Source organism: Notothenia rossii, assembly GCF_949606895.1.
Source record: "Notothenia rossii genome assembly, chromosome: 9".
In the NCBI taxonomy this organism is placed as follows: Eukaryota; Metazoa; Chordata; class Actinopteri; order Perciformes; family Nototheniidae; genus Notothenia; species Notothenia rossii.
The window spans coordinates 52013044-52028687 of NC_136907.1; the positions used below are offsets into that span (position 1 = coordinate 52013044).

General features: G+C 41.6%; 2 protein-coding genes across 3 annotated transcripts in view; one reads left to right on the forward strand and one right to left on the reverse strand.

The window, feature by feature from the left end:
- The window catches only part of LOC307020601 (SH3-containing GRB2-like protein 3-interacting protein 1), a 69995-nt gene extending 63443 nt beyond the window's left edge, over nt 1–6552 (reverse strand). For both annotated transcript variants that reach the window (XM_079652062.1, XM_079652063.1), the window contains exon 1: nt 6501–6552. The gene's annotated coding sequence lies outside the window, so the exon portion shown is untranslated. The remainder of the gene's footprint in view (nt 1–6500) is intronic.
- ipp (intracisternal A particle-promoted polypeptide) lies at nt 6502–14215 on the forward strand. Its single transcript, XM_079652067.1, is given in 13 exon segments — nt 6502–6675; nt 6677–6700; nt 7094–7138; nt 7141–7159; nt 7162–7506; nt 7585–7796; nt 8639–8858; nt 8987–9142; nt 9856–10023; nt 10107–10244; nt 11132–11254; nt 11333–11553; nt 12690–14215. Coding segments are annotated over 13 exon segments (2067 nt in total). The 5' UTR covers nt 6502–6504; the 3' UTR covers nt 12915–14215.
- The last annotated feature ends 1429 nt before the right edge of the window (nt 14216–15644 follow it).

The window sequence follows — 15644 nt, forward strand, 5'->3', positions numbered from 1 at the left end:
ACTTTGGGTAACAGCAAGCTTCAGCAGCTTGAGTTTAGTCTCTTATCATGCTCTTAAATGAACATTTCTATTGGATATTCCATTTATTTTGTCTGCCGCTTATTAAATCTTTGAGAATGATTTAGAATTTTAAACAGAGCTCGTTAGACAGCAGAAATATAAAATAAATCATAGATTGCGATTTTCTTAATGTGTTTTTAGGAAACATGTCCCAGAATATAGAACAAACCACAATATGAATACAATCTAAAATGTGTTCAGAACAGTGGATTTGCATTTACCACAATCACTGTAACATAGTCTTACTTTTTTTGCAATTTGAATCTTTGCATGTAAACCTTATTCAAAATTAACCAGGTGTTTTAGGGAATAACTTTAGTATCACAAATCATAATATTGCAATACTCAAGTGTATCAATATCATCTCACACCCCTATGCCATGTTGACAGGGGGCATGACATTTTTACCTGCTACAGACACGTGTATTTGGCAGTTGCTCATTTTATTTAGAACTGAGCTGAAATCGTAGTTACGTTTTATCACAACTTTTTTATTTTATTAACTTGAGCACCATCTACCATGAGAAACCTGTTTTAACCCATGATATAGCAACTGATGATGAGGACAACCCTGGGTGACACCACCATTGGTCCTCCGTGACCTAGCAACAGGTGGCCTCTTTCATCCATCACATAAGGTGTGTGTTAGGTAGGGATTAATGAGGTGGAGAGGGCATGGATGTGCTTGGGTGAGCGTCAGTTCCAGGCAATGGATTACTACCTCTTACCTGTGTCAGCAAAGAGAGCTGGTGGACAGGCAAGCATCTGCTAGGATGGACCATAGACAGAAGAGATGGACCGGATGCAGAGGAGATGGAAAGGACAGAGTGTACCAGCAGCGCTGACTCAGTCAGGCTTCGTGAGTGTCCAAAAGACAAGGAGAGTGGGTAGAGAAAGTGTGTGGGGTACACAGACAGGGAAAGAGGAGGGGCAGGAAACAGTGCATTTTTCTAGCTCATGTACAGGATGGTATAAAAGAATGAAGGCTGAAAAGGTCAAGCTAGGCCTTTGCTACATTTCCGTTGACCTGAAACAAACTCCCACCTAGCTTGTCCCCAAAGTTATTTGCTTTCACAGCAATTTAGCTTACACTGCTTGCCAAGTCCTATTTTCCTTAGCTCCCTGAATGGGTTTAATCTATGTAAAAGCCCAGCCCCCACATATTTTATTGCTCATTCCACATACACAGTATGTCTCTACTTTCCTCCCTTTCCTTCTTCCTTGTCGGTACCCCTCAGTCTCCTAACTCGGTCGTTTAAATTCATAGACATTTTGCTTTATAATTCTCGATTTAAGCCCTGGCTTGGGGGGGCAGCAGGACGAATTACCTTTGGAGTCACGCCTAAAATACACACACCATCAACTGTCTCGCAGGCTCTCAGGAAAGAGGTTTTCGCTTTCAGTTTGCCCTGAGCCAATCGAGTCTGTCCTCCCCTCTGTCTCCGTCCGATACCAACGTTTTCACGCTACCCGATGAGCCAATGGGAAGCCGGGAACGTGCAGCACGTCAGCCAATCAGCGACCAGTTGCTATGTTGGAGGCAGAATCGATAAAAGGGATTTTTTCCCCCCTCTTTTTTACTAGCTCACATTATAGCTGGCTTATAGGCTGAAGGCAAGCGATGCTGTTGCCTGCCAAGCAGCATGTAGGCTACAGACTGAACCATTTAACATACCAGCTCTACATTTTCTTTGAAGCCTCTCTAAAAAACAGTTAGTCTGTATGTCGTGTATATGTGTGAATTAATGTATCTATTTATTTGTACAATATAGCTGCTCATGTTATTGGGTTGTAAAGGTAATGGCAAAACTGAAAAACTAGTAAATAAAGACAGAACTTTGTTTCAAAACCTGGAGGAGTTATGTTAAATGATTCACATTAAACAAGTTTGAAATTATGCTTGGAAAGTTTTTAACATAGGCCTATATTTCATTTTTTTCTTTTCAGGCACTATTTTAGTATATATATATTTGCTATCATTTTAAAGTATAGGCAAGATCACAACATATCTGATTACTTACAATAAGGACCAATGTACAGTAGTGGTTAAACAAAACCTTGAAAGCAGATTACTACATATTCTACAAAATATTTAGGATAATAACACTTAAGCCCATAGGGATTTTTAAGCTTTATGTCATCCTTTTGACCCAATTCAAACATCAGTGTGTCTCTTGCATTAATAATCTGTGTCCTAAATTACAGAAAAATTAAGATTACACTGTATCATGAACCCTGGATTTAACCAGTTTGAAACATGGGAGCACAAACTTTTTCCATGGAGGGCCTAAACTGAAATATAGCCTAATGGTGGACCATGGGCCAAAAGCAAACACCTTTGTATTTGATTGTGTTATTTAGATCCAAAGTGGTTCTAACATGATTAATAATAGGGCATCCTACATATTTAAAGAGCATTTTTACCTGTAACAGTCAAAGTAAGGTGCTGAAATCACCCTGAAAGGTGAGGTGACACTGAGCTAGATCTTACAATGAGAAAACATTATAATGCTTGCTGACAAACCATTTTTAAAAAATGCCAATTCAGAACAGCGACCAAATAAGATTAGCAAAAACCTAACCTAAAAGACACGGAATGCAAGAGGATCCCATTGCTTTGAAACAGGTAAAAAAAAGGGTACCACTTTACAATATGACTACCCTTATAAAGGATTCATACAGGGTTTATAATTAGGTTATTAATTAGGTTGTAAACACTTTATTAATCATCAAGAACCATTTATATACATCAACACAGGCTCACAATTTGGCAAGATGACTAAGCCTTACATTGGCTACTTAGTGAATTAATTCAGTGAACTATAGATACCAAGGATGCTGGCTGATGAAGAAGATGAAGTAAGCTAAGTAGCCAATATAAGGCTTAGCAGTACAGATAAATGTGGGCTCACTATTTGGCAAGCAACCATTCACAGTTGCCCTGTTTATCTCATGTCATATAAAAGCTTATTAATGATTTATAAAGTGTTCACAACCTAATTAATAAATGAATTACAAACTATCCGTAAACCCTTTATAAGGGTAGTCTTATTGTAAAGTGGTACCCAAAAAAGTATATAAAATAAAATACCTATAATAAAAGAAGAACCTCTGTATTACTTAAGCTCTCAGGACAATCTCACTGCAGGAGTTCACATCTCAAATAGATTCAAAAAAGAACCAGCAGGCACATAGCCAGCAAACTAATTTTGCAAAGGGCTGAAACACTGCAGAGAAGCTTCAGAGTTCAAATCAGAAACCAGGTTGGTCTGAAAGCACAATACTGTATGTACATTGTAGGTGGTGAACCAAGCCAAGATAAAGAAGGGTTACGCAGTTTACAAGTCCTGTCAGGTGAGGAAAGGAGCCTTGTCTAGCAAGATAAGAACAAAAATGTACAAGACACCATTTGAAATACAATCGAGGGATATTAGAAATAAGAAAGAAGATGTATTAACAACAGAAAATTGAATACATTCATCATACAAAAGAGATTTTTCGAGTATACGTTGTGCGCAATATCATGGAAAAAATTATAAAAAATAATTCCACAGAGCGCTTTAATGACTTGTTTTGCATTATCTGGTTTGATGGCCAAGTAGTCAGTAAACGCTGAACTCTACCTACTCCCATAAGAAGCCTTAAGCTCCATTCATGATGTTTTTCTTTCCTGGTCAAAGCATCGTCTAGCCAAGAAAACAGAGCCCTGATGAAAAAGTCAGACATACCCTGCACTTAAACCCGAATGGTAATTATGGTGACCGCTTTCCATAGGATGACCCTCACACTACAGACTTTTTTCTCCCACTACATTGGAGATTCTGGGAGCAGGGAAATCGTACTGCTCCCGTCACCACAGTGAAGGGATATTATTATTGGTGAAAATAATCCTCATGCTCGTGACAAGCACAAACATTTAGAGAGACTACAAATAAAAAAATCATACTGTAACAGAACAACTCTAACCAAAAGAAGGCGGTGTCACTACTTTCACATTTATTTTAACACCTCACCTACTTACTAAAACCTGTTTTACAAGAGGCACCTGCCCGGGCAACAGCCTAAAGAACAAAAGGCAAAAGAAAAAGACACATGTTCAGATTGGAAATTAAACACCTAAAGCAATTTCAATTTGCTTAAAAGATTGATTTGATATAAAAAGCCAGATGCCACAAACAACAAATGTCTCAGTTATTTATACCAACGTCCCATGGACATATTATCATCCTGGACTTGTAGAAAACATGTATGTTCCTCAATAGCACGTACCGTCCATTGATGAATAGTGGCTGTACTCAAACTTCAATGAGAAACTAATGAGGCTCTTGAATTGCAAAACAGCTCTGATCACTTCACGACTGCTAAAAATACGTAATGTGATTAACACACCTCAGGCTTGTGTGGAAAGTGACAGTGCTTGTGCTACCATTGAGAAAAAAACGAACCTGATTAAAAGATAAAGAAAACATCCTGCTTTGAAAATGTTAATATTTAAGTTTAAGACGTTTTGATCAACATTTATATAGCTTGGTTTAAAAAGGTTCAAGTTTATTCAGGGTAAGATCAATTGAAAGCTGAATATGACAGATCTTGGCAGTATATAAATGTATATTTTCTTTGTTTTACTTCATCATTAAACGCTATTTATTAATTTGCTTAAGGGAAGGCTGTCATGTCATCATAATTATTTTCAAGTTCTGAAAATCTCCATAGTCTCTCGAGGATGAAAAGGGACATTTCAAGACTAGATTTTCAGTTATTTGGATGCAAAGAAAGGGGGGGACATTCCAATTAGTGTTTGCTTTTTATGAGGTTTTCACAGCTATTTTTGGGTTTGTTTGTCCCATTACGCAAGTAAGTCTGGAATCGACTTGCCCAAAGTACATTTGTACTTGCCCCGATAGTTGTTTATTTATTTGTGGAGTTTCACCCACATCCTCTTACACCACCTAAATAATAGTGTGTTTCCAGGATAATTCAATAGCTTGCCTACGCTTCAGCTTCGACTTGGTCTTTTTCCCACATTGGCATCTCTCAACTTTATTCTTTTTTAGAACTCACCAAATTGGGCAAATGAGTTTCTAGATTTATTAGCTTGACTTGGCTTTTCATTTGCCCCTGGGCAAGCGGGCAATTGTTGAGCCCTGCGTCAATTGAAAGGGTGAGCTCTGCCTTATATTGGCTTAGAGTCTATTTAAGCTGTGTCCAATGAGCTTATTGTTTAGTTAAGATAATGGCAATGGAGGATCACCTCTAGCATAAAATGAAAAGCTGGAAATGTAACTAAACACGGCGACGGGAGTTGCCAGGTTGGCACATATCTGTCTTTGAGTTTTAATTTGCCAAAGTTGGTGCCACCACATATTTTCTAGTACAGTACAATGGCTGTTAGATCCTGGGTGACACTTTGACATATCAGGAAATACAAGTCAAGTGACAGTTACACAACTTTTTTCTGTAACTGTCACTGGTGTTTTTCACCTCAACTCAGAAAGGTCTGACAGGCCCAAGCAGTGCTGGATTTTGTTTAATAACAGGTTTCCAACATTATATTTAAATCCAGTTTGATGTCAAGCCACTGATTAAAACAAACTGGACTACCCATTGCTAAGAGTATGTTAGCTAGCTCATAGAGGCCAAGTGTCCAGTCAATGAGGTTACAGTTTAAAGGTCCCATGTCATGGCCATTTCTACTGATCATAATTCCATTGTTCAGGCATACTAAAAATAGATTTATAGCCCGAACACACACACACACCCGCAGCCTGGCTGATAGTTTGTTTGTGTGCTCACACACAAACTCACAGCCTCAGAGCCTCGCCGCGTCCCGCCGTCTCAGGGAGGAGAAATCGGCGGAGCTGCAGCTGAGAAAAGATTGAGTGTGTGTGTGTGTGAGGCTCCGCGGACGTAACGTAACGGCTCCACGGATTGGTCCATTCGGACCAATGGCTCAATTTGGGTATGGGCACGTCACTGTACCCAGGAAGAAAACAATGGAAAAAGAGAAATCTCCAACGAGGCGTTCTGGGGCAGCATAGACAGGTGTTTTCTGTGTTAAGAGTTTTACTCGCTACAGGGTGTACTTTGAGGGTTTGTGACTTTGCAGACCGTTTACATGCATAAAAACCTTCATAACACACAAGGTACGGGTAATAACCGGAAAAGCATGACATGGGACCTTTAACACAGTCTAGGCTGGCTGTATCTGAAAAAGTACTATTGTGCTGGGGGCTGGTATGCTATGAATACTATGATAATGTAAATGTACAGGTTTCTGTGGCTGTTGTCAAGGACTTCCATTTGTTTAGCTGCTTGTTCAAAGGCGACACTGCCATCTGGTGTTGTGTGTTACAACCAACCTGGCGAAAGTTAAGGTCAAACAGGCCAAAATTAAGGAAGGAAGCACAAAATAATTCAAACTTAGGCAAAATAACTCATACCTTCATGTTAAGCTCTGTCTCTCAGGACGGACATGCCGACAACAAGGGTCAGTGGAGAAAAAAAAAGTACCTCTATCGGGGATCGGCTAGTCATGACTGGACACATCCAACCACCAGACCAGAGCAGTCAATCGTGGAGGATGTGTTGACAATCTGCAGGGCGACGGAAGTTGCCTGCATTCTCATCAGTAAACTTATGGGTAAGTCACGGCTAAAAAAAAGCTGGATTTCATATATTTTCCCCCCAATACACGTGAATTTGCACTCCTATAGAAGGGGTTGTTTCGTGGTAAAGTTGTCTCATTTCAGTGGACTATTAAACTGATGAATATGATGGTTGAATGGCTGTCTGTGTTGGCTAGCACGTCTGGCTAACGTCGTTTTTTGTTAAATGTTAAATAGCAAATAATAGCATCAGGAACATACAGTAACTTCTCTATAAATGCACTAAGACTTTAGCAAGAGACAAGCAAGGAAGTCCGTTGTAAACGCATATTCTTTATAATATGTCTGACTAAGCCTCATTGTTGTGTTGTTACACAACAGCAAAGTGTGGGTTTTGTTGTTAATGCATGAGCTTGTGTGTCTTGCAGGTGTGTTTCATGCTGACACCCATTAGAGAGGAGGGTTTGGGAATACTGGCCTCCATGTTAGCACAGACCTGCCCCAGCTGCTATGTCCTCCACCTCCATGTCAGCATTCACTTGTTGTGGTGGTGCTGTCATGGCAAACCAGGCGTCGGAACAGGCTCTGCTGGCCTCAGATCGCTACGCCAGACTCATCCTGGCCCAGATGAACAAGATGCGGCTCCGCACAGATTTCTGTGATGTGGGTCTGAAGGTGGGCAGCCGGGTCTTCATGGTCCACCGCCTGGTGCTCGCCGCTAGCAGCCCTTACTTCTCCGCTCTGTTCTCCGGGGGGATGAGGGAGGCGGATAAAGAGGAGGTGCAGATCCTCGGAGTGGAGACTCAAGTGTTTGAGATTCTCCTGGACTTCATATACACAGGTCTGCATCTCCTCTGATACTCCCCACATCATCATGTTCCATCAGATCTGTTTTATATCATGTTTGCTTCCCTATCAGGCGTGATCAGTGTGACGGTGGAGAACGTCCAGGAGCTGATGGTGGCGGCGGACATGCTGCAGCTGAATGAGGTTGTGTCCATCTGCGGAGGGTTCCTCAAGGGCCACATGGACCCGTCCAACTGTGTGGGCATCTTTCAGTTCCTGGAGCAGATCGCCTGCATGGAGATGCTGGAATTCACAGAGAACTACATTCAGGTTCACTTTCTGGAGGTAGGAGACAATATAATAATAAGAGGCACTGTTTCTGACAGGGATAATATTTGTCTTTATTGATACCTGGGGTGCAAGTCATTTATTTTGAAAGTCCAAATTAAGTCTTTGCAAGTCCCAGGCCATGCCTGAAAGCCCTTAACTAATGTTGAAGCCCTTATCAAATCTTAATGCGCCGCCAAGTCTTAAGTCATCAAATCTGTGACTCGAATCTGACTCAAGTTAACACCTCTGGTTGATGCAAAATCCATTATTTATTCTACTTATCAGTTTGTTTCGATATCTATTTCCCTGTTAATGTAGGTTACATTTTCTCACATGAAAGACAGTCGTCCTACACGGGTTTTTTTAGCGTCACCACAGCTGTTTTAACATCTCTGAGTCTGGACACAGTGTTACATTTCTGCCTTATAACATTAGTTAAAATACAGTACACCAATTTTACAGACATCACAAGTATTTTTTTTTTTATTTTTTTGTGTGAAAAAAGTATGAGTTTTTTCCCCTTTTGTCTTCCTCTACGCAATGACTCCCATTTGTTTGTAGTTCAAGTTACGTAGAAACAGATTCTGATGTCATACCGCAGATATTTATCAGCACAAAACTGTCAGAAAAACATGCTGGCATATGATTTAAGATAATGTAAAACCTCAGAGCGCTACAATTACAATGGATCGGACAATTTGGAACCAGTTCCCATCCCTAGTGTTTCTGTCAAAATCTGTTCCTTCTTTTTCTTGTAAATCGAAGATTGATATACATGAAATCTGTTTTTTTCTGACCATCAGCATTTAATCTGAATGGAAGCATTTCAACTCTGCCTATCATCTGCTTCCTTTTAGGTGTGTGTGACCGATGAGTTCAGGGGCCTGTCGAAGGATCAGCTGGTGAGGCTCCTAAAAAGTGAAGAGCTGAGGATCGAGGATGAGTACCAGGTGTTCACGGCAGCCATGGACTGGGTCCTCCAAGACATGGCAAAGAGGAAAAAACACGTAGTGGAGGTGTTGGAGCCGGTGCGCTTCCCTCTGCTGTCCCCACAGAGACTGTTCAAGTACATCGAGGGTGAGGGAACATAACATTTGGCATCCCAACGTTTATATCTTACACATGTATTGATGTACCATTCACAATATTGCTGTAACGTTGATTAAGAGCTACATTGTTAACAACATCTTGAAATGCTTTTAAAGGTATTACCGACTTCAGCCTGCGGGTGGCACTGCAGACTCTTCTTAAGGAATACACTGAAGTCACAAAGTCTCCCAAAGAGAATAAGATGTACAGCCAGCTCCAACCAGCCAAGATGAGACCCAGAAGAAAAGCCAGAAAATACCTCTATGCTATAGGTGCTGTTTCACATGACCTTTTTCAACATTCAAAATTCACCCGATTGATTTCCTCTAAATAAGAAACACCAGAAACAGTTTCTGTTACATTTGTTAAAGTGGCCCTGATGCTTTTCAAGGCTTCCCTTTCCTGTAGTGTGTTATATTGTTTTTTGTGCATGTAATTGTTCTGCAAAGGCTAAAATCTCTGTGTTCCCTCCAGAGGGAGTTTTCTCTCAGATAGACACGTAACAATCTACAAACCCTAACGGTACGTCCACACGACAGCGGAGACGCTTCCCATTCACTTTGAATAGGGTGACGGCAGGCTTTGCCGAACTGCATTGTGGTTCCGTCGCGTCGCTTGGCCTCCGTTGCTCGCTTCAAAAGTTGAGAAAAGTTCAACTTTTCAAGCTTCAACGGAAGCCTCAGCCAATCAAATCATATGCCAGTACAAGCTCTAGCCAATCAAACCGCGTGCCTGTGTGTCCGGGGCGGGAGATTAATGTGATTGGTTGTTGGTCGCACGCCAGACACGCCCACCGGCAAGACGGTGGAAAAGAGTATCTCTGTTGTCTCCATCAAACTAATAAGTACAACTAAATATAACAACGTTAGTCTACACCTTTTTTATGCACTCACCCCTTGCTGTAACAATGTAAATGTCCCCACTTATGGAGGGATAAAGGACTTTTGATTCTGAAATGCCATATTATCTCTATATTTCTTCCCAGGGGGCTACACTCGGCTGCAGGGCGGCCGCTGGAGTGACAGCCGCGCGTTGAGTTGTGTGGAGCGCTTCGACACCTTCAACCAGTACTGGACGACGGTGTCGTCCCTGCACCAGGCCCGCAGCGGGCTGGGGGTTGCCGTGTTGGAGGGCATGATCTACGTGGTGGGAGGTGAGAGAGCTGTTGTGTTTCAAACCCAGGAATTAAACAACCTCAACAGTCTTCAGTCTGTAAGAAAGAATCTGTTTCCCCAGGGGAGAAAGACTCGATGATCTTCGACTGCACTGAGAGGTACGACCCGGTGACCAAGCAGTGGGCCGCCGTGGCGTCTTTGAACTTCCCGCGCTGTGGGGTTGGCGTCTGCCCCTGCCACGGAGCTCTGTATGCACTTGGTAAATGCCACAGTAGCACCATGTTTGTTTGGTAAAATAAAATGTATTGACAAAACTCTAGGTAGGGCCTGAAGTGCTGTTAAGAAAAAAGGAGGACTCTTAAAGGTTTTTTGTTATGCTTTTGAGAGTTTTCCCCTTCCTGTAGTGTGTTATATAGTTTGTGTGCATGTAAATGGTCTGCAAAGGCTAAAATCAAAAAGTTTCCCCCCCTGCCTGAAACGCCTCCGTTAGACTCCTTTATTTACTTCCGTAACATAATGACATCACTATTTTACACTCGCGCTTATATTGGCTAGCGCACCAACATATGTATGTGATAGGTTAAAGGGCAGGACATCAGACAGAGGGTGAATAGAGGTGCTACAGCATAGACAGTATGAGGAAAATAAAGACCTTTTTGTATATTAATAAGCATGTCAACTTTAAGCCTTACACTGAAATAATTAAGAAAAAAGTTAATAATTTGGAGGTAAAAATACAAAAACCTTTGATCAAAACAGTTGTGATCAGCTGTTTTAGCGCAGTGCTGCTGTACAGACCGACGTTAACAGCAGCCCTGTCTGTGCACACGGAAACCGACTCTGTCGTCCGGTGATCTAACCGCCTTCTGGAAAAGCTTCACAAGTACGCCGGTACGCAAATGCGCTTTGTGACACAAGTGACGGTACGCATTTCAGATTGTTGCCACGCATGCGTACCTGCGTACCACTTATGTGCACCCCTGGCAATAGAATAGCATAACATGAGTGCAAAACATGGGACAATGAAAAGCTGTAAAATTTCAACCAAATAATTTAGTCCAATGATAATAAATACGTACATAACAAGTGCAATTTGGGAAACATCATAAAAAAGCAAAAGCTGAATATTTTCCTGTTCTCCTGCAGGTGGTTGGATTGGCTCGGAGATCGGGAAAACGATGGAGCGATACGACCCAGAGGAGAACCGGTGGGAGGTGATCGGAAGCATGGCCGTCCCACGGTACTACTTCGGCTGCTGTGAGCTACAAGGTGTGTTCATAGCCTTTTTCTTTGTTATTTAAAGTGCGAACAATGACACTGCAGTGAATTTTTTACTTTTCCTTCCAGGCTTTATTTACGTGATTGGAGGCATCAGTGACGAGGGAATGGAGCTGCGTTCGGCCGAGGTGTATGATCCCATCTCTCGCCGATGGAGTGCTCTCCCCGTAATGGTCACGCGTCGGGCCTACGTGGGCGTCGCCTGCCTCAATAACTGCATTTACGCCGTGGGTGGCTGGAATGAGGCGCTGGGGGCACTGGACACGGTGGAGAAGTACTGTCCAGAAGAGGTGAAGTGGGATCAATTAATGTTCAGTAATACCTTAAAAACAATTCAAAATAACAAATCTTTCTTAAACGTTATTTTAGACGTTTTCAAATGAATGCTCTACTGTTGTGTTAATGTTCAAGAGAGAATATATATTTATTATTTGCTCAGTGTGAAAACAAAACCACAATCGAAATAAAAGTTTTCTCAGGGTTACCCCGAGCATAACCATTAAGCGCCTTGATGACTATTATACTACACTACCAGCTTGTTTAAGGTCCCATGTCATGGCCATTTCTACCGATCATAATTCCATTGTTGAGGTATACTAAAATAGATTTATATTGTGCAATATTCCAAACTCACATTGGTTTCTCATACAGCATCTCTGTATAGTATGTGTATTCACTCTCTGTCCTAAACGGCTTGTTGGAGCTCCTGCCCCCCCCCCCTCCCTGTGAGCCCAGTGGCCGTCTGCGAGACACAGCGAAGCCCAGCCCGAACACACACACACACACACACACACCCGCAGCCTCGCTGCGTCCCGCCATTTCAGGGAGGAGAAATCGGCGGAGCTGCAGCTGAGAAAAGATTGAGTGTGTGTGTGTAACGTAACGGCTCTGCGGACTTAACGGCTCCGCGGACGTAACAGAACGGCTCCGCGGATTGGTCCATGGGGTCGTCGTTACGTCAATTGGTTCCCGGAAGGAAAAAGAGAAATCTCCAACGAGGCGTTCCGGGGCAGCATAGACATGTCTTTTCTGTGTTAGAGTTTTACTCGCTACAGGGTGTACTTTGAGGGTGTTTGACCCGTTTACATGCATACAAACCTTCATAACACACAAGGGGACGGGTAATAACCGGAAAAGCATGACATGGGACCTTTAAGATTTATGTATAATATTTTGCTAGCTTGGAGTCCATTTTGCTTCATTTTGCCGACTCAGCCAGGCATGAATTTAAAATACAATGTTTGTATGTGGTTGAAGTTTCTCTGGTTCTTTAAAAAAAATTAGCAGTAATCTGATTATTCTTTTGAATGTAACTGTAAGGCAATACAGTTAACCTTTTTTGTATCCTGATTACGTAATCCCATTATATGTAATCCGTTACTCCCCAATCCTGTTTATATCTGTGTGCCAACATTTGTTCTTACAGGAGAAATGGATGGAGGTGGCGTCAATGTCCACTGCTCGTGCCGGCGTTTCAGTGTCAGCGGTCAACGGGATGCTGTACGCCGTCGGGGGCAGGGCGGCCAGCAGAGACTTCTCCGCCCCGGTGACGGTGGACTCGGTGGAAATCTACGACCCTCATCTGGATACCTGGACGGAAGTGGGCAACATGATCACCAGCCGCTGTGACGGAGGGCTGGCTGTGCTTTGAGAAGCTAAAAATGTTCACACTGTGGACAGCCATGTCTCCTACAAACAGCATAAACTGAAGAAAAGCGGCACCTTAAGGAACACAAAAGTGTGTTTTTGCCTCAAATAGACTTTACGTTACACGTTACAACGTCCTAAAACGTTTCCATTGGGAGAAACGTGCTGTAGTTTCAAAAACAGTGCAAATAAAACACAAATGTGCCAAAACACATGCAAATAAAAAAAAAAACATCTTCACCAACTTGACATGCCCAGCGTTTACTAAAAGCGCTGCGTAAACAGATCGCTGCAAATACAAAGTACTGAACATAAAAGATCGCTGCAAGAATCTCAAATTGTGACAGGTTGCACATGAAACGGACTATCTCTGCAAGAGTTAAAGTTGGCCAACTTCATATTCCTTTTCCGTTGTGTTTGGAGCTTCTTGCAGCGTTTCGTCTACATAGCGCTTTTAGTAAATGCTGCGCATGTGTTGTCAAGTTGGTGGAGATGTTTCTTAATTTGCATGTGTTTTGGCCGTTGTAGCGTGTTTGCACCTATGAGCCACCGTAGGTCATACGTTTCTTTTCACATTCATCAGGCATGACAGCGGATTTCAAAACTGGAAAAACGGCCAAAACGGCTACTTGCCTTTGTCACAATTTATTTACTAATTATAGTGACAATTTTATCCACTTGACACTTTTTCAAGAAAATCAGTTTCCCATGTTGTGTATGTAAAGACAAAGCGATCCCTGTGATAAGGACCTTTTTTCACAGCGATGGAGTCCTATTTTGGATGGAAGGACCTGAGTTTTTTCTTTCTACGTGGAACATTCCTTAGACAATATGTGAAAGCCCTGTTTTTATGTTTGTGTTTTCTCCTTTTTTCTTAAAGAAATGTTTAAGTGCATTGCTACTCGGAAGACTGATCAAACCACTTGAGCCTATTGTATTAATGGAACCGAAGTTCCATGGTAAGTGATTCCTGAACAGCACACCACCGTTAATATTCACTGGATTATTTTTGTCATGTGATTCTGTTAATAATAGTGCCTCTTAGTCACTATGTACACTCGAAAAGAGTGTTAGATCATTTCACTCATCAGTGGCATCTGACATTACTACGATATTGCAATATAATTATTAGACGTAGAAATGTTTTTACCTTTTCATGGTAATTGACGCCATCATTTGCAAGCTGACTGCACATTAACATTTCCTTTCATGTACGGTTCTCCCTTTGCAAACAGCACAATAACAATGTTACATAACATCTTTTAGTGGTTGCTTTTCAGGCTGAATAAACTTCACAAAGAGTTATAGAGTGGGTGGACCTCTTTTAATTTAGGATAATAACAAAGGAGGGTTAAAAAGAGGATACTCAGTTGACCATTGTTTGCAAGATAGATAGCAAACACAAAATGATGGGTTCTCTTCCCTCTATCATCCATCCATCCATCATCAACCCCTTATCCGGAGTCGAGTCGAGGGGAAGCAGATCCAGCAGAAGGCCTAAACTTCCACAACAACCAAATACACTGGGGAGTTCCAAGGTGCTCCCAGGCCAGCGTGGAGATATCATCTCTCCATTTTCATTTAATCGTTTATTTGAACCGGGACAATGCACGTTAATTAACATTTTAAACAAAATAATGCTTACAAATGCTTTGAGCTAAAGTTCAACTTTTTTTTAATGCTTACAATTGCTTTGAGCTAATTTCCATCCGTAGTCCATACAACATGTATGAACATGACAGTCATATACAAGGCAAAAATAAATACATGATATGCAGAAAGAGCATGAGCAGCATACAAGCATTAATCACAAGGCAGTAGAATGTAGCAGCTACGACATATAAAGTGCAAGAGAAGATACAAGAGCTACATAAAGTGCAAGAGGAGATACCCCTGCGTTAAAGTGCATTTAGCGGTGATTGCACATCTGTTTTTTTCTCAACCGTTCTTTGAGTTGACCTTTAAAGCTATTGAGAGTGAGACAATCCCGTATCTCAGTTGGGAGGCTATTCCACAATGAGCTGCCTTTAAAAGAAAGGACATTTTGTCCAAAAGTGGTCCGTCTACAGTGGACCTCACAGTCTCCTCTGGTTTCTGACCTAGTGCAGTGTCCAGTGTGTTTTTTGTGGATGAATTCCCCTAAGGGGGAGCAGTCCATGTAAACATTTATAAAAAAAGACACATACTTTTAAAAGACTTAAAATTGTCAAAACTCAAGAAATTGTGTTTATCAAGGATGGTACAGTGGTGGAATGAATGTGGCTTTCTGTCAAACACCTTGATAGCTCTCTTGTACAGCTGTTCTATCGGTTTCAGGTTTGTGGCACAAGCAAACGACCAGTTTGTCAAACAGTATTCAATGTGGGATAGAATCATGCAGTGGAGGTATGACTTTGCAGAATTGATTTGGCTCCGTTGACCAAAACACACTGTTTTCTGTTCAATAAGTAAGACTTAAAGAGCATCTTGCAGGTTGTTTTTTTTTCTACATTTATGCTTAAACTTGCTTGAAAATTACAATTAAAAAAGTGAATGTAGGATTTGATATGTTTTACGAGACATAAGGGCAGGAATTCAGAGGGAAAGGAGCAATTTTTAGCTCTGCTCTTAAAAACGGCTTTTTTTTAAGGTCATAGTCAAACGCGTCATATTACATCACAAAAGGTAAACATCTCCGCTCTCTGACCGCGGGTATAGTTAGTAGTTGCGTTGAGTATAGCGGTTGTGTTTTAGT